Source organism: Streptopelia decaocto (genome assembly GCF_964273445.1).
Source record: "Streptopelia decaocto genome assembly, chromosome: 3".
Lineage (NCBI taxonomy): Eukaryota > Metazoa > Chordata > Aves > Columbiformes > Columbidae > Streptopelia > Streptopelia decaocto.
The window spans coordinates 6,314,587-6,334,964 of NC_138656.1; the positions used below are offsets into that span (position 1 = coordinate 6,314,587).

The 20,378-nt window shown below is 40.4% G+C and overlaps 1 protein-coding gene across 5 annotated transcripts in view; it reads right to left on the bottom strand.

The window, feature by feature from the left end:
* Positions 1-11,199: 11,199 nt before the first annotated feature.
* The window catches only part of TASP1 (taspase 1), a 79,227-nt gene continuing 70,048 nt past the window's right edge, over positions 11,200-20,378 (bottom strand). For 4 of the 5 annotated variants that reach the window (XM_082047869.1, XM_082047867.1, XM_082047868.1 and 1 more), the window contains one exon: positions 11,200-12,680. In XM_082047869.1, the coding sequence (XP_081903995.1) occupies positions 12,588-12,680 (93 nt within the window). In that variant the 3' untranslated portion in view covers positions 11,200-12,587. Of the gene's footprint in view, positions 12,681-17,580; positions 17,665-20,378 lie in introns of all 5 variants that reach the window. The other variant, XM_082047870.1, reaches the window with a different exon arrangement.

The following is a 20,378-nucleotide window of genomic DNA, read 5'->3' on the forward strand; positions in this document are numbered from 1 at the left end:
CATGGGCAAGGGAAGGGGCCTCATACTGCAAAGCCACTTTCTGAAGGCACGATAATGACAGGGACATAAGCAGGTCCAGTGTGGTGTGGAGGAGGAGGCATTGTGAGACAAAACTGTGTAATTGTACCAGTGTACAATTCACATACAAACCTGTATGAATGATAAGAGCTCTGTGCCTGCCCGTGCATGGTGACTTCAAATAATCTCTTCTCAATAAAGCCCTGGAAAGCGTAACGCAAACCAGGCTTGTGACACCTATCTGATAGTGGCCTCGCCACCTGACCTCACACAAACTTCCTGCATTTGTATGCAGAAACAAAAATACCATCCTTCATCTCCCCTCCTCCAAACTGCCCACAAAAGACTACCAGAATTTCTTCTAAAATTAAAAAATTACTCATGCATAAAGGAGGGGGAAAAAAAGAAAAAAAGAGAGACTGAGGAAAATACAGAACCGTGTGCACGGACTTGGCAAACACTGGTTTTGGTTTCTGTGTGGGGAATAGGACAGCCCAGCCAAAGTCCCTTGCTGGTCTCTAGGCCCTCTTACAGCTATATTTATAGTAGTTGTGATTCTGCTGAAGATTTCATTTTCCCATTTACACAGTCTTCTCCACCTCCTTACTCCACCTTCACCTCAAATCCAAAAATAATGTCCATTTGCTTTGAAGCCAGATCACAAGCCCTATTCCTTCTCCTTGGTTAGGATAGTTAGTTAAGAGAGAATAAGTCCTTAAAATTTGCTTTGACTTTGGTTTTTATGCTTACTATGGACTGAAGACGTACAATTAAAGCTGTCACTTTCTTCTCACTTTTTTAAAGTGTAAAAGCACAAATACATTAAACACAACCATCAAAAGAAATACTGCTTTCACCTGCATATCGTGCCCATAAACTCTTCCTAGATGACCTACAGAACTGCTGTGATTCTCACATAGGCAGAAAGGACAAAGACTATGCAATGCACAGGAATTTTTTTTTTAAGTAATTATCTAAATGTGAAAAAAAAAAGTAACAAGCTACCAATTCTCTGTTGCCATCCTCCTTTTTGAAGGAGTTGCTGATTCTGCAGACAGACTGCCCTAAGGTTTTTCTCCCCCACTTTTTTGTGTAAAATTAAGGTGAGAGGAGCCCATAGCCTTCTTCCAGCACCATGGCGATCCTCCTCAGTCAAGAACTGAATGTGGGACTTGAGGTCCCTGGTGTTTGCAGTGGCTGCTGCCTTTCAGAGGCGAGATATTTATTTTCCACGGGGAGGGAGTTTCTCCCCCCACAGACAGATGTCCCTCTGGCCAGGCTGCCATTTACCCACAAGCTGCCATCACTTCTGCACATCTAACTGTTGCAGATTGTGCATAACTCAAGAGAGGAACATTTGGAGGTTTTGCCCAGAGTGGGTGTGGAGCAATTTATTGCGAACTTCTGCTGACCATCCCAGGTGGGCATGAGGTGTATTACGCAGTTTGGAAGAAGTTTCCCTGCGTAACTCAATGATATCATTCAACAAAAGATAAACACCTTCTTTATCCTCCTGAAAACTGTTCTTGCTTCTGCACCAGGGACATGCTTCCATTTAGGTTACTCAAGTTTAGCGTCTTGCCAAAAACCTCCCAAAGGTCTTGCATTTTGCAGGGCTGCGTGGCCTAGTCAGGGACGGACATTGCCCCCCTGGAACACACCTCATAGCCCCTCATGTTTCCTGCATTTCCCTTCATCCCATGGGACCATGTGGCTCCAAACTCCAACATGTTCACAAGTTAGCGACATTTCTACAGGAGGGCACACAGAGCATTAGGCAGCTGTGATTTAGCTGGTGAGGAAGCAATGATTTATAATAACATTTGAAGCAGGTCATTAAATATGACCCCCTCACTGCAAACCTCATGCTGAGCAAGATATTTTCTTGTAAATGATTTACCAGCAAGCTTTTCATACTTCTGCCTAGTAGCTTTTCCATAACCAAAGTCAGACTCACTCACATTTCCCATGTCCTGGTAGTGGTTTTTCTTCAAACTGTGAAGACCTCTTAAGGCTGCTGCAAATTGGTTTGGGTAGCTCAGCTAAGAGGCAGAATTTGGGGCTGTTTTGAGAACATAGCTGCTTTGTCTGGTCTGAGCTTCACTTTGTTAGAAATACAACCCCAAAGCTTCTGAAGTGAAAGCAACTCAGTTTTAGTTTTCCTCTTTTTTCCTCATCTACGTGGTGCTCCACCCAACTCCACTGAGACGCACTCAAGCTCCCAACAGAATGTCATCCAAGCACCTTCCAGAAATGCACCCGCAGCTGCAACTGCCATTGTCTCTTTACAGCCCAGCTTTTTAGGAAGAATAAATCTTGAACCCTATGGCCACAGCCGCCTCAGGCTGCAGAAGTGCAGGAGGTTGGAAATTACAGTGTTCATATCCCACTTTTTCCATCATGAAGAAGTTATACTAATGTCCTCTGAGAGGCATTTAGAGTTTCACAAAAATCCCAATCCAAACTCCCGCTGAAGTCCATGGAAGCAATCTATCTTGCATTATGTCAGCTCCAGGCCAGGCTTCAGTCTCCAAAGGACAATCACAAATGAAGATAAGTAAACAAGCTACAGAGTTTTGGTTTGGCTTTTAAGTATAATTTTTCATCTGTGCAACTAGAACTGTTTCTTCACAAATGAGGCTGGATCATATTGCATGACGCATTTGATAGCATGAGAAAAAAATGTTTGCAGTTATTTTACTAGCAGATTTCTTCTGCCTTTTATGGAGGAAAAAAAAAAAGCCTACCAAAAAATCAGAATATTTACTCTCATCATAAAGTATACTGCTTTCTGATATTCTGAAAATGTGATGTCCCTCAAAGAAGAAGATATTTTAAAACAAATAATAAAAAGAATAAGCATGTACTATGAACAAAGCCTCATTCTTACTTTAGGACCAGGTCATTAATATAAGGTATCAATACTGAAAACATCCAATATTTGATATCAAGCACTAGATGCTCTGTAATCCTGTTTATACCCACACCACAAGCAGCTGGAAGAAGACACCGTTTTCAAGAAGGCAGATGGAAGAAGACAACACTTCGAAGAATGCAGATAATAATTTCTTTGAAGCAGAAACTCATATAAACCATAAAAGGCAAAACTCTTTGCTTGTGAACATGTTTGTAACCTTAATTTTTTAAATGGCTCTAGCTTCAGGCAATTACAGGCACCTGAAGCTGCCCTTGTTGGTGCCAGCCTTATTCATGCCTAGTGCAAGATGTGCAGCTGCTCAAACACAGCCATAGCGTTGAGCCCAGCATGTATGGAGCCACCAGGGAGATGACTGAATTTACTGGCACTCAGCACTGGGCTCTAGGTCCTTAAAAACAGAAAGAATTTCAACCTCCCCGAGCACCAGCTTTTTGCAAAGACTGCTTTACTCTCGACGTATTTAGGAAGCCAGGTTGGGAAGCAGCCTCGCTCCCCATGGTTGGTGTGCCGGGTGATCACGCAGCTGTCACAGCGTTTTGCTAAAGCCTCAAGCAAAGCATGAAGCCTAAATCCAGAAGGTGCGGTCCCAACAGCCCAGGGGAGAGAACACCCTGGAGGATTAATATATTGTACAAAGGTACAACTGGCTGATGCTGTGCCTAACCCAGACACAAGCACGCGTGTAGCGGAGGGGCAGGAGGGGGCATGGAGCAGCCCGATGTGATGTCATCATTTGTTGGTTCCAATGCTGGAGCCGTGTCAGCGGCTGTGTCACTGTCTGCGGTACCCTCCTGTGGCCAGGTCTGACATAGCAACCTCCGTCTCACCTGCGAGAGCTTCTTCACAGCCATCTCCATGCACTTGTCCATCCACACTGATGCCACGCCAAATGTTCATCCACAGCAATCTCTGTGCCACCTGCAGCACTTCTTCATCCCTCACCATCTCCATGCCACACGTTCATCCACAGCAACCACCATGCCACCCACTGCACTTCTTCATCCCCAGCAACCCCTGTTTCACCCTTGGTGTCTGCCTTTGGGGAGCACAGAGCTCCCATGGGCCAGTCCTGCCCTGGGACAGGGTGCAGCAGCCGCTGGCTCTGCTGCTCACCAGAGACTGCCCGGTGGAACAGAGCTGCCCTTTCTGCAGCTTTGTAGGGATGTCTCCTGCCTCTTTCCACAGTTTATTATCCAGCTGCTCCCTCCAGCTGTGTGCAGCACCGACGAGTCCCCCACAGCCACCCTGCACTGCTGGAGACCTCCAGCAGCAATCGCACCCTTAGCAGGCTGTGTCAACTCTGGACTGGGAAGCAAAATGAAATGGTGTGAGGACACAAGGTGCTGAGGGTTTCCCTCCACATCTCTGCCCAGATCTGCAGAGCACTCCGGATTTCAGAGGATGCTTAAGATGCAAGGGAGCCCAGAGATGCAGGAGTTTTAGCCAGCGGGTTTCAGAGTCAGGCACCAGGCCCCATGACCACAATTTCTCGTTACGGTCCAAGCAAAAAGGCTACTCTTCTTGCTGCTGGAGCTGGGGGGATTTTTATTTTTTTAACCTTTTTTCCCAAAATGGCAATGTAATGCCAACAGATGGAGCTGTTCAGAGCAGAGACCGCTCACTTTGGCAGAGCACAGAAGCAGCAGTGGATGAGCATGGAATTCTAATTATTAAACATAATGAGAGATGAATCATCTCCAAGCAGGAGACAAACTCTATTTACTATGCTAAAGTGAAAAAGAAGTCTGCCAACAAAGCTATAGCACCAAAAGAGGGAATCCCAGGATTCCTCCATCTCTGCACGTGAGGATGTTCTGTCCCAGGAGAGCAAAAAGGCTCATCACATCCCTTCAGCCTCTGTCCTGTCCTGGACTTAGATCATCACTCACCAGAGCTTCAGACCAAAAGCCTAATCCCAGACTTCAAAGCCAGGACACGCTGACATGTCACAGAGCTTCCCCTATCATCTCCCTAGAGTTGGACCAAAGTCCTCAACCTCCTGCCCTAAACTGAGGCCACAAGCGCACCATGAAGCCTCTGCAGCTCATGAGCAACCAGGGATAATCAGGAGGACAGAAAAGAGTAAACAACAGGTGACCCTTCTTGGATTTGTGCACGTGTGTGTACAGACAGGGAGTTTGGGAGCTGCATTGTTTCATTGGGGAGCAAACTGGGAGGAAAGATCCACTGTTAAGTACTACTGCATTTTTTTTCTTAGCAAGACAGACCAAAACAAAATATACTTGGTATCCTTACTGGCATACAACTAACAAAGAGCAAGGCTTTGCAGCTTTTCTGACAGTGAAATATAAATAATTAGAAAATGCAGGATAAGGATGAGATTGTCAGCTCTCATTTGAAATACTTTCCGGTAAGAAGAATTAAGAAGAATTAATTAGTTACCAGGCTGGCGAAAAGGGCTCATGTCTTCTTGCCAGCACATTAAAGGTTTCAGCAAAGAAGAAACAAAAGATTATGGGATTTTTCTGTTATAAGCCCTGTACCAAAAAAGGCATTGTGTCTGCTCTTATATAATGGACACAGCATTGCTCATGGCAAAATTACCTGAACATTGCATTGTCATTAGCAAAAGGTTTGCTTGTGCACTGATGGGGGGACATCTTTGGTGGAGAATTTGTGGGGCAGGAAAAATAAACGGCATCAGTACAGAAAGCAGATACAGATCCTTTGTCACATTCACCAACTTCACTGTTGCCAGCAGGGATGCACTGGCTTCTCCAGGTGATAGTCTATGTAAGCCTAGCACTACATTATCATACAGGTGATTTTTACCAGTTGTGAAAAACCTGAGCAATAAACTGGCAAATAAACTGGAGAAAATGGAAAGAAAACAAGCCAAACCAAACCAAAAACTACTTTTTGCATCAACCTAAAGGGTTCTTAATTGTGCACAAAGCTATTCTGTATTCAGTGAAACAAACGACACCTGGTTTCTTCCAGGTTTGTGCCAACTGGAGCTGACAGCAACCTCCACTTTTGCCTTAACTGGGGAAAAAATCCTGTATAAGGGCCTTCATCTGCATCGATCCCCAAGGGACTCATCAATTCGGGAACTTACTGCAGTTCTTTATTCTTTCTGGCCACATACATTAATTTAACTTGGGAAACTTAATTGTTTACCCTCTGCTAAGACTATTGAACTGAGACAAGCGATGCCATTGGGCAAAGAGAGAAGAAAGAGGAACAGAGAATAGTGAATACACAACATAGATGAACATACAAAAGCCCAACTTGTTATCTCCACAGAAGAAAAAGCATCTTTGCTTTAAATGAGTTTATGTGACCTGAGAGATACCTAAAGTAAAAACACTTTTACTCTAGCAAGGCAAAAGCCCCCAGCAACAACAACAACAACCACCAAAAACCCAAACCATGGCATCTTAGCTTCAAAATTGAAAACAAATAAAATAGAAAAGTACTAAAAGAAGAAAACAGCATTAGCTCATACCTGAACTTAAAACTCTGTCTGAGTCACATTTTGGACAACAGGATAATCAAGTTGCCTTCTGCCCCTTGTACATTGCTTTTAACAGTAAAATTTATCCTGGCTTTCTGTTCATCATTTATAGTTGAGAGTTTCCCTATTTCTGAGTTCTCTTCTACTTTCGGTACCTCCCTGACATTGCTCAAGATTCTTGAAATTACCTGGGATTAACTATTTTTAATGTGCAAAGAATACACTCAAAATTAGGCTTTTTCTATTAATTCGTCCTTTTTCCTGGGGACTGCAGTTTTCAAATTGCAACATTTTGGAGGTCATATATCTTAAAGTGTTTTCTGCTATGCAGTAGCGTACTTTGTCTTCTGGTTTGCTGATTTTCTTCCACAGATGTTACATAACACATTAATACTATAAGTATGGGGTCTGAAACCATCTCCCTTTCCTCCTCAGACACACACAGCATTGGTTTCAAAGGCCATCATGTCACAACACTGACTGTTCATTACATTAAGACTTGTCATGTTCTTATCTCCCCAGAGGAGTTCAGGCCTTTCCAAAGGACCGGCCTCCAAACTTCAGAAACTGTTTTTTCATCAGATTACACTTAAACAGAGTCAATTTCTGTAAAATTAGACACAAACGCTATTTTATAAACATAGCAAGTCTTTCCCAACAACATCCACGGTGCATTGTAGCAGTTATGTCCAGAGATGGACAGGAACAGAATAAAAGCAAAATCCAACAAGATGAATAACCACAGCAAGTGCAATGAGGGGGCAGTTTCATTTTATACCTAATCTGGTATAATGTCAGCCAAAAGTGGATTATCCCATCCTCCCCATCCCTCTCACAGCCATGTGCTCCCGTCTCCTTTACATTAGCTCTGACAATCACGCAGCCGCAGGGCACAAAAAATGAGTTCACTAGCCCGAGAGAAAACTAACCTACCAAGAGAATATCTCCTGCAAAGTATTACTTGTGGATTTGGTCCTGAAGGGAGTTCTGGATGCGACTGAAATCGGTACCTGTGGTGTGTTGGCGCCCAACCAGCCGCTCCCTCCCTCACCTCAAAAGGACAGTGGGGGGAAAAAAATATTATTAAAAAGTTATTGGGTTGAGGTTACCACAGGGAGATCACTTGTAAAGTGCCATCATGGGCAAAACAGACTCAACCTGAGGGAAAATTAATTTATTGCCACCTAAAATAGATTTGGATATTGAGAGACAAAGGTGAATTAAAACACCACCTTTCCTACACTCCTCCTTCCCAGGCTCAACATCACCCCCTCATCCCCAACTCATCCACACCCTCCCACAGGGCTGTTTCTTAAATTTTTTTTACCTTACTTCTCGCTGCTGAGTGCTGTTTTGTCCTTTTCTTAAGCTGGTTTCCCCTGAGGTGCTGCTGGCAGCATGGAGGAGCTGGGCTGTGTGGGGAGCAGCTGTTGGAACCGGCTGGAACCGGCCTGAATGGGCCACACCTGGGGTGGGGCAGCCCCGGAATCTCCTCACAGCACCCGGGCACCTGAGCTGATTTTTAGCCACAAAAAGTAAAAGCAGCAGCGTTTTTGAATGTGGAGAATTTGATGTCAAGCTGAAATTGAATTTCCTCTGGCCCATGGGCAGCGGGGCCAGATTTCCAGCAAGGTGTCACACTGCCCAGCTGTATCAGTCAGATACAACTTACATTTTAAGGAAATAATTTCTAGAAAATTATGTTTACTAGGATTTCTACTGCAGGTACAGTATGTTACAGTCCAGGCTGGTATTGTGGTTTGTTGTCATTTAACCTTGAACACGAGGGTTTTGCCACTGCTGAGGAGCAAACCGCAATCCTTGCTGACATTTGTGCCATGATGGTATGGAGCCTATACCATTCAAACACATGCACCTGAAGTGAAACCAGGGCTGTAGAAATGATCACCTTTAGGAAAACTGTTTAAATAATAAAACTACGCTGAAAGCCCTTAGCTAAGGAAGAGCTCCTTTTAAAGCGGTCATCGCCTGGCTACATCTGATTAATCTGTGGCTTAATTCTTCCACTGGGCTTTTCAGACCCTGCACACCCACCACATAGGCCAGATAATCAAAAAAAATAAGCCTAAATCATCAAAACATCTTGCATCATTTGATTTCCAATGTCTCCAGTTTTGACATTAAGGAACTCATAATTATTGAGTCCTCTAGAAGAAACACCTCCAAGGGTGACATCTCGGCTCTGTCGTAGCTGATGGCCGAGCTCCAGGTGACCTTGCTGGGGATAAGATCTCACTTCAAACACTTGCCTTCACATGGTGCCTTCTGAAAACTGCATTTTAACAACTTGGAAAAGCTTTTTGTTTTAGGAAGATGAGTTTAGTTGGTCTCTTTCTGTATGTCTATGTGGATATTTACAGTAATGTAACTGAGCGGAACAAATTGGGCAACCCTAGCCTAAATATCTATTACAATTTATTGTAGCTGACAGGCTCCACAAGGGATGGTGACTTCTAAGGCAAGTGAGGATATTACAGTTAAGGCACAAAGCCATAGGAAAGCTGGTCTCACTGTGTATGTTGCTCATGTGGTCACTAACATGTTTTATTTGGTTCATTATGCAGACGGGAGTGGGTAACAAGACAGACGTTTATTGTGCTTAAATCATCATTAAGTGATGCTAAATGGTCTTTATGGGGATTTATTGCCCAGGTTATGTGGAAGATAAATGGTTTGTCACTATAGGATCTAAAACAATAAAAGTCAGTGTACAAGTCCTCCTTATCTCTGTGTTATCTCATAATGGAGGGAACGATCAAGCACAGGGCTATTAGAACAGAACAATCTCCCACAAGGTTTCCTGTAAAAAGGGGCAAAAAAGGGGTAGGGTTTATTAATCAGTAGTGCTACATTTAGGCTCACTACAGGAAGCCTTTACCTCAAGCTATCGGTCATGTCAGCTTCCATATAAAATCTCAATACAATTTCCTGCAAGTTGTACGAACTGTGGAAAGTTGCACCTGTTTCACCTCTAATACCATAAAAACCAGTAATGTTGGCTAATTTCTCTAAACTCTGCTCTTAACCTGCAGTTTAGGTAATGACAGCAGTTACCACAGCTTTGCTAATACCCCTGGATTTATTAGCAGCTTTGTTTCCACTTGGGCTTCATTCTTCTTTCACAGTACCTTCCATATTGGCCTTGACAGAGGAAAAGGCTTCAGTTTCCCAAAATCAGGCCCCCTCTGCCTCTTCAGTCAGATCACTTACACTTCGGTGTTTCTAGAGGTTAGCTCACAAGCAGAGAAGCACATTCCTCCCCCCTACCTAGTGTAACAGGCCTCTTCCACGACTTGCTCAGCTGCAGCTCTCTGAAATCATTCATTGCAAGACCATGTTGTTAAGGTACAAAGACTAAAGCACAGGAGCAAAGGACGACTGAAAATGGGGTATATGTTAGGTTTGTTTTAAGCTATTGCAAGCTTTTAGCAGTGAAATGGACTACGGGAGAAGACTGACGACCCTGGCACCAACGTGTCTGCTACAAAACACTCTAAAACACGTAATTGCATGTTTGAGCATAAAATCAACAGTATTCAAACTGTTTGTATTTATATGCATTTCATCTGGTTGCCCTTCCTTTATAATTTTAGCCAGCTATTGCTGCCAACTGTATAATTTCCTCTTGTACTGTATCTGCTTATACCAGTGGCAACGGTTACTCATCACACACGAGTTCACAGACCACGTCACTGCAAAGCGTCCCCACCGTTTATTTTTAATAAGCCACTTTTAAGTTCAAAATAGAACTAGTATCAGAATTAGACCCATAATTAAAGTAGTGGAAGATCTTTCATTGGCTTAAGTGGGAGTTGGATAATAGGAAATTCTACTCCTGCCATTTTTCAAGATTATTGATACGTAAATTCCTATGTGCTAGTACAGTTTCCTTCTCATAAGTACCTTAGGTAGAAACTCAGCTGTGTGCCTGGTTTGTGCTCTGCACCTTGTGATTCTCTAGACAATCCTCTTTTTGTTCCTCTACCTAGACAGAAGGAAGAAAAGTTGGACAATGAAAAGGCAAACTGCTCAATTTCAATGTTGTTTAAGTTATGATTTTGTATATGTATACATACACAATTTTGAGATGGTGTGGGGGAAAAAAATCATATGCTAGAAAACAAATCTCCATAAAGAGATAAGTGAGAGGAAGAAGCAATTTATCAATTTACAAACCATTCTGCCATGCTTATTCCATGAAAGACTGAATTTATGCCAGAGTTTCTATAAAGACAACACTGAAAAGCACTTTTAGAATGAAAGCGGGCTAACACGGTTACTGTAGCTTTTCCAAAAACAATGCCATTTTTCAATATGGGTATGTACAAACCCATACACACGGTGACCAATTTTTCACTCACTACATGGTGAGGCATCCACCCAATCATTTAATGTTGCACATTAGAGCAATTTTAATGGCTGAGACAACACATCTGCGTAGGGGCAACATTTCAGAAGTGTTCTAATATCATTCTTCATTTCATGAGTGCAACATTTCAGAAGCGTTCTCATATCGTTCTTCATTTCATGAGAATATCACTGAGGACCCAGCCTGATATCTCAGACATTCAAGACCGATGCATTCCACTTTTTTGTTTTCGGAACCTGGAAAGCTCCTGTTTTATATTATTTACAGAACTGATAGAAATATATTCACCTATGGGACATTTATGTCACAATTAAAAAAACCACACAACGATGATATCTCAATGTATCCTGTAACGTAATAGTGAAAATGAACTCAGGCTATTAAAAAAAATTTATTATGTTTTTTTTCCATGAAAGATTGGTACTACAATCAATGTAACCATTTAATCAGTCAAGTAGTTTTGTTATAGGCAGGCACAACATTACAAAACAGGCAAGTACAATGCCCGATTAAGCAAATGCAGTCTGAATATCTATTCATCCACTATTTCTGAAAACAGAATTATCAAATATCCACCAGGGAAAAAGATGAACTATTTTAGTTTCTCTTTGGCATACTTATCAGGACAATGAATTCATTCCAAAAGTCTTCTATTGCTGCCAGTGCTGTGAAGAAAAAATACCGAATGGAAGATTGTGTGTCAGAACTCACTTTTAGGACTCAGGTGAATGTGTTAGTACTGGTGACAACGGCCAGTTGAGCTGCCAATGCTTCACAAGGCAGACAAGGATTACACTTTATAATGCAGTCTTGTTGAAGGTATAAAAGAATTACAGTAAATTTATGCACAGTACATACTTATTACATACAGTTATATAAATACCCATGCTGTGGCTGGACTTTAGGAAGCTGCTTTATCAATAAGAAAGCTAATATCAGACCTCCTAACATCCATTTCATACACATTGCACTTTGCATCCAGTAATATGTCCATTTCTGTACCTCTCTTAAAAATAGATTTAAAACAGAAGCAAAGAATAATATTGAATCTTTCCATAAACTTAGTTTTCTTATTTACATTGTAATATTCCATTATACATAAAGACTGCGTTACGATACATTATCTTCATATAAGCTTTTTGCAATACATACAGCTTGAAGCTATTAACAGCTTAGTTTGGGAACAGAGATATGACCTATCAGACTATTTAAAAACAATTCTAGCCTTAATTTTGCTTTAGTTTGTTTCACTGAAACCATTATTTGACAAAAAAAATCCTCCTTATTGGGGAGGAAAAAAAACAACCCATGTTTAAACCATCATTGGATTTCCTTAAACTACTGAGAAACTTAGAAATCATAATAATTTTTGCATAATTCTATAGCCACTTCAAAGGCCTGTTACTTTTAAATTTAGAACATGAATGACAATTGTGACCATATCTTTAAATTATTTTTTTTAGACTTTCGGTTATTTCTCAAACGTAAAACAATGAAAACACAATCATTAATCATACATAATCTTTGCACAACCGGGAAGAGATCCTATTTTATTAGGGAAAAAAAACGAACATGCACACACTCCCATTCACAGAGTGAGAACATAAACTACAGCAGTACTTGTCTCAAGTTATGGTGCACATGGTTGCAATACGGGGTATAAAACAAGAGTAGAATTTCCAACATCTGGTAAAACACACAAAAAAACCTTATTGTACAAAAAGTCATTCACATTCTTTGCAATGAAGCGAGGAATCAGCTGTTCAGCTGTCTGGACTCTCCAGCCGGCAAACTCCTCCTTCTATCGCCACGGACTGTCCAGCCACGGCTCCAGGAGGAAGCCTTGAAATGTGAGTCTGTGGAAAAGTCAAGAGTATTATCAAGTGAGATGATGGACAAAACTATAGAGGGCACAAAGCAAGCTTGGAAGGATTGAACAATTACACTGTTCCATCACTGAAGTCTGAGGGCAAACTACAAAGCAACTTGAAAAGCCGCAAACAACTGGGATGATTTAATTTTTATTTTGTTTGCGTTAATGTTTAACACAAGAGAAAGGCCATGACAGATGTGTAGAAAAGGTAAACTGGATGACCCAATGCACAGAAAAGAGAAGAAAGGAATATCCAGCATGAAGACAAAAGAAAAAATAACTGTGGCATTCTATGGATTATAAGTCTATTTCTTAGGGAGATTCAAAAACTGCACACAGAAATATATCTTATGGAAGAGTTAGACACAAACTATTTGACAGAGATAAACTAACACTTAAGAGAATTCGGCAACTGCAATGTTCAGGATGCAAAAGAGAAATTTCTCTGCATAAAATACTTACTTGTCCACCTAAATAACCAAAGGCTTCCTCTAAAATATTTTTTTTGCCAGCTGACAAATAAATGAACCCAAAGAGCAATTGTGTTTCTGTCAACAGGTATCTTTTCCAGTAAGAAGTTTTAAAAGCAGGACTTTTGAGATGGCTCTGTAATATTTCAGCCAGAAAGAGGGAGCATGCGTATGTGTACATAAAATTTTGGCTTACAACTCAGTGACACTAAAAATCTGTTTAAGATGTTTTATATTCTGATGTGCATTTTATTACTGATGAGCAAAACCGTTCACTTATGAAAAGATACTTTGACTTACTGCTAAAATAATGTCATTTTTCCCCTTTGCAGTAGGGCTGATAAGAGCATTTCCACAGGCTTGAGGCAGAAGTGGCCCTGGAGGGACCACCAAAGCAGGAGCACTCGCCTCCATGTCCCTCAGGAGCTGCACATCTCATCAAGTGATTCATTAACACTCAGACAATGTAACGCTCAAACAATTATTAAATTATGAACTAGAAATGATTCCTGCTACAGTCTAAAGCTCACAACAAAGAAGTCGCTGGCATTTAGAAATTACAGCTTCCTGTAAGTGCAGCCAATTGCGTATTTCAGGTTTTATATGTACATCATTTCATTAAAATATTAAAATGCTGCAAAATGTGTAACTTGCAATGAGGCAATGGGTTGTGACATAAAGCATAGATGTAGAAGTTCACCATGAATAACTTGCATTAATTGAGCAGAAAGTGATTTGAGATTGTAACCACTGCATCGAAGAGACATTTTGTATCTCACAGGCAGGTTCTTTTTAATTCCTTTCCTGATAAGGGAATCCTGGTGTCTGCTCTTAGGTAGTCTTGTTTTCAGTTAAATTACAGAATGAGATTTAATTAAAAACTTTTAAAGGTTTTCATTTTACTGTTAAAACTTTGATCTCTGCCCCTTCTGCTTGATATATGAACACCTTCCTACTCCAGAACAATTTTGGTTACGACTGTGATTTACCACTTCAAGAAGAAAAGATTCCTTTCAAATCTGTTACAGTTTTCCCCCAAATGTAACTGGCAATTTTTAGAGATGTTATAATATTTTGTAAGTTTAAAGAGAAGGAAGAAAAGCAAGTGGAAGAAGGGTATTTTTTATTTTATGACTGACAGATCCAAGACATTCCTCCAGGTCTGTGAAAATTTCTAAATGATAAGCGGGATAGGATGACAGTGTAAAAGCAAAATTGTTCAATGGCACAGTAGCACATTTCCTCAGAATGACACTAAAATGAGATACTGCAATCAAGGCAAACCAGCGGTCCACTCAAAGGCAGGCAGGACTCAAAGGTGAAATTGCTTATAAAGTTATCAGACAACATTATTAGCAGATCATTGTAGCAATATTATACAATAAAAAGCACCGAGGCCCAAGGATGTTGCCAAGAGGCATAAGAGAGGAAGCTTGTTACTGAAACAGAAGAAATATTAGCACTATCATGATTATAATGAACCTTATAATCATTTTTTTTTAATTATACCTACAACAGAGCTGATTTGTGTAAATTAGTCTTCTGCCCCAAGTTCTGGATTAACCTTTTGCATAGGCTTGGCTCATCTCACAACCCCAAGTTAAATGCCTAATAGATCCTTCAATAAATGCAGGAACAAAACATGAGGCTTCATTGAATCCACATGAAATCTATAAATCCTGTTATTTTTAAAAGTTAGTTAAGCAAGTCTCTAGCAAGTTTTTGAACACGGAAATGAAATACAAGTGGGGACAAGCAGATAATAATCCATCAATACATTATCAAGTAGCTATGCTTAAATAGCTGTCCAAAACACGTTTCTAATACAAAACCTCATTTCCTATAAAAGGAAAAACACACTTCTCATACAAAAACCCCAAACCATTCTACACTAGCATCTGTATATTTCTAGTCACAGAAACACCCCAAACACACATAACAAAACCTTTCTTAAAGCCTTTCCTTGCATCCTGTTTATTTGGATACCTTGTACAACGGAACAAATGCAGATGTTGTTTAGACTGACTACTTCTTAATACCTTCACCTATGGCTGCCTTACGTACAACAAAAACGAGACAGATCTAAGATAATAGTGTTTAAAATATGTTATCTAACAAATAATATGAAAGGATAACATTGCTCTGTCAAGACAACTTTAGACAAACTCCCAAGTGAATTCTTACAGTTATATCTCCTTTGTTCTTAGCCATAAGAACTCTAGTAAATAAAATATCAAAGAATATTTAATATTTTTAAATGCAACCACAGAGCTTATTTGTACAGTTTGTTACATTTTTATATCCCAACATCATATTTTGCATTAAGTCCAGATTGTACAGTGGATTAGATTGAGATTTTTAAGACATAAAAATGAAAAGCAAATAAAAAAGAACAAAATTGGAAAGCTTTTAATTGAATTTGATTAGTCCATCAGCTTTACAAGTTGAACAAACCCACATCTGGGGGAAATTGTGCCTGGGAGCACAAAATGCAGGAATAGAAAAAGTTTTCCTGAATTAATCCTCCGCTCAGCTTCATGGAAGCCTCCCTGTGACGCTGATTCCTGCTCCGTGTACTTGCCATCCATATGCTCAATGTCTCCTTCTTTCCCTCCTGACCCAACCAGACCCACTGAGCAACCAGCTCCCCAAGCCCAGTGCTGCAGACGCTGCCTGGGGGACCTTCCTCCCTCTCAGTCCCTTTGGATGCACACTGCAAAGTTTCCCTCTACCCTTCAAGTCCAAAACTAACAGGTCTTTCTGCCCTGGAATAAATGTTAACTGCTACCAAGACAATATATGGTTTCACCTTTGTGTCATGAACATTCCAGCCTTTTTTGAAGTTCAATATTTTTAGTATACCTTTTAAAAAAAAACACTACAAATTGTGCCAACTCTACTTCATGTCTCCTGGACAAAGATACTGAAACAACCTAGACACCAACTAATACCAAAAAGACTTTTTTCTACTCTTTAAAGAACTACTCTTCCCCTTTCATTCACACAAAAGTATTCGTTTGTCCCAACAGCTTCATTTTTATTTTAAAGCATAATTACAATGTAAAATGAATATGAAGTTAAAGCCAGAAGACTGACAGCGCTGTGGGAGAAAACTGAAGTCAATCAAACGCTGCCAAGAGGACAGAGTACAACTACCAGATGGCAGCACATTCAGTTCTTCAGCAAATCAGGGGAGTTCTTCATGTGTTTAGCTTTCTCATTACATGCTCAAGACGTGCTTTGGACGGAATAATTTATAAACCAAACTTTTTCCATTCATGACTCTATTGAGATGAAATATAATGAAAAACCAAGGACATCATGCACTTAATGAAATTGCTTTCTAGCACCTTAAAGAAAAGCAGCACCAAACCCTAGATATTCTTTCAAAATTCTAAATCGCTCAGAGGTCTACAGGCCTTATAGCTGGTACACGCTTCCACCATGAGAACCATTTGGTCACCTATTCTCAATTAATTTTCTAGGCAGTAACAGCCCATTTTGGCAGCAACACACATCCTCTGCTGCTCTGTCTCCTGGGAAGCTTTCCTGCAACACAGTTGGAACGTACACCTATCATATGAGACTAGAAGGTGCCATGCAAAATAAAGGAGAAGAGGCAAAGGAGAAGAGGCAAAGGAGAAGAGGCAAAGGAGAAGAGGCAAAGGAGAAGAGGCAAAGGAGAAGAGGCAAAGGAGAAGAGGCAAAGGAGAAGAGGCAAAGGAGAAGAGGCAAAGGAGAAGAGGCAAAGGAGAAGAGGCAAAGGAGAAGAGGCAAAGGAGAAGAGGCAAAGGAGAAGAGGCAAAGGAGAAGAGGCAAAGGAGAAGAGGCAAAGGAGAAGAGGCAAAGGAGAAGAGGCAAAGGAGAAGAGGCAAAGGAGAAGAGGCAAAGGAGAAGAGGCAAAGGAGAAGAGGCAAAGGAGAAGAGGCAAAGGAGAAGAGGCAAAGGAGAAGAGGCAAAGGAGAAGAGGCAAAGGAGAAGAGGCAAAGGAGAAGAGGCAAAGGAGAAGAGGCAAAGGAGAAGAGGCAAAGGAGAAGAGGCAAAGGAGAAGAGCAATTGCCATGTTGGCAAAAGATACACAGACATACTGCTGGCATTCTTCTGGCTCTCAGACACTAAAAATACTACTACAAGTTTATTTCAAAGCAAACAGTTTTCCAAGCTCAAATTAATTCTGTGGATTAAGTATATTACGATACACTATTTATGTACCGAAAAACATTAATATAATGCATTAGAGAAAAAAATCAAATTATAAGAAAGTTGGAAACTAAAGCATTTCGATCTAAGTAATTCACATATGTATTTAGACAGTCTAAATTCATTTATCAACCAATCATCTATTCAGCTCAGCATCCCAGACTCTAGAGGTTTTCTAAAATACTGCCATGTACCTTAAAATGTCATTCTTACCATTCTGAATCGCAGGTGCTAAGCCAGGTTATTGCATTTACATTTGCATAGCTGGATACACAATCCCATCTTCCATGCTTTGTTCTGAAATATGTCAGCCAAACATGAGGAGAGTTGCAGAACTACTGGCTTTATGCAAGAACTCAACCCCAAAAGTGAATTTATCTTCCAATCTCAGAGCCCATAATTTCCACACAATTCTGTGAGCCAAATATTTTAACTGGTATCATAGCACTTAAGGTTATTTCCAAGAAATGTAAATACCTTACTTTTATGAGAGAACTGGATGCTCTGTTGTATGAACAGAGTTGTTTTCAAGTGAAAATTTCTGACCAATTCCCCAGTCTCCAGACAAGAGTGCAGATTAAAGAAAAAAAGAAGTATAAGTGACATATACTTTTCCTGTCTCCTGAAGTTAAAAGACTGTTTCTGTAGTCTGAAATGAATAACTGAATTATTTGACTTAGTAATTTCTGTTAACTAAACAGGCTCAGTAATTTTTTCCACTAATTTTCAAGTTAGAATTAAGATTCTTCCAGGATGTATTTCCTCACCCAGTGAACACTGGATAACTGCCCTTCTCCTGACAAAGGGCCTTTACAGACCTTTTATTCACAAGGTAAAACACAGAAGCCCATCATCAGAAATCCGACAAGAGTCCCTACAACCAGTGTTTGTCATATGTAACACTTCAAACATAGAGGGAAGTGATTTTGCTAAATTATACAGTGTTAGTGAAGGTGAATAAATCTGATGACGACACCTAACATCTCAACAGGAAAAATGAATTGGACGTGGTCTGCCTTGTCCACTATGTCTCCGTGTACTGGAAAATGAAATTAACTGTCAAAGTTTTTGTTCACATATTGCAATCACAACATTAGGTGCAGACAGCACTTGTTGCTGACAGATGTTTTCAAACATAGCAAGATGCAACACTCTCCATGACTGCTACCCCGTATCTTGCACAGCAACTTGATTTTTGTTCATTAGAAAATGGAAAGAACAGCATATAAAGCTTCGCAATATTGAAACCTGCCATAACATAGCTTAGTAATTCATGTTGTAAGAACCAAACATCTGCCAAAGAGAGATTTAAAATTGCAACCGAAATGGATTATATCCAATGTTACAATTAGATTTTTAGAAATTCATTGCCTGGGTCATCCAGCTGTTACAAAAACTAAAACCTATGAAGCTGAACTACACGGATATCTCAAAAGTATTGCAGCATTTACAATAATTGCAAAAGTTAGCAACATTATGCACAGGTCATAAAGCTAATACATACCTACTAAGAACCATAGTGAGCTGACAAAATATTTCAAATACCTACACATATCACAGGACCAAGACTGCTCATTGTTGGTGTTGACACTGGGTGTTTCAATGGAAAGCAAGCATTCTGACTTCAAACACTACTGAAAACAGAGTGAAGAAGTACCTGTTTTCAAGCAAAAACATCATCTACCACCAACTACCCTCAGTCACCAAGATAATATAAGAAACTTGGGAGACTCAGGAAAAAATTTCTGTGGTACATTCTGCCCAAAGAATATCAAGGGCCTTGAGTGAATAAATATTCTGCAGACCCTGCCTAAGACAAAAGAGCTCCTGCTTGATTATGCACAGACACACAACATTAAAACAAAGGAAGGTCGCCTACCCATAACCAGAACCTTCAAGAGATGCAGTTGGAATGTTAACTCACATTGCAGGCATATGCTGCACTGTCATTTGAGATGGAAGAACTTCTTTTCCTTTGCAGCATCCTCCATTGGGCAAGCAGACAAGGAACAAAAAAATACGAAGACTATGTAACTAAAAGGAGTGAATTAACCTGTAGCCTACCTGCTAACCTCTTTTCTTTCCTGTTCTCCATTTACATCTAAAAAATCACATTATGGGTGAATACAAGGAGTTATTTCTCCCACTCCCAAATGACAAGGCAGAAGGTCTCAAAACCCTTTGTGTAAACTGACCCTTAAACTGCTCTACCAGATGGTACATCAACTGCCAAGGCCTCAAATATTGCACACGGCCTGCAACAGTATGAACAGAGCTCCAAGAAGCAACACTGCAGTCATCAGAATACAGCTGTTTTCCTAATGGTGACAACACAATTGCTTAAGCACTCAGAATGTAACCTAATCGGTTCACAAAAACTGGAACCGATTAACTGAAAGCTGCCAGAATATCTTTAAAGAGGTTGCATCTCCAGTAATAGGATGACCTTCTGTGATCAGTTGTTGGATCTATTAAGGGTCCATAAAAGAAAAAACATCTGGAAGGTTATTCTGAAGACTAGTGCCTCAGAAAGAAAAGGAGGTTTGGGCAGGAAATCTAAAAGCATTAAGTGTTTATCAAAGATCTTGAATTCATATCAAGTAATTTGTCAGTCAACATCACGATAACAAAAGAGAAAAACAACATACCTCCTCAGTTCATGAAGATATTTAATGTTCCAGTGTTTCAATTCAGAAGACTTAACCTTTGCTGATACAGCAGTTACTGCTACGAAAGGAGCTTGGCAAGTGCAGGGGAAGTCTACAGACTAATATTTCCCATCTATTCTCATGGCTACAGCCAGAAACTTCCACAGCAGCCTAGAATATTCTAGCAACCTCACTAATGGCTAGAAATAGTTGACTGTCTGCTTATGTGACAATTCTACCGTCACATAGATGGCAATGCAGAAACTTGCTTCAGGAGATCTCTGGAAGTCTACTCATCTTCCCAAATAATAGACCTAATGTTGAAACAATCTTTGACGGTATTGCTTCAGGAAGGATGTCTGG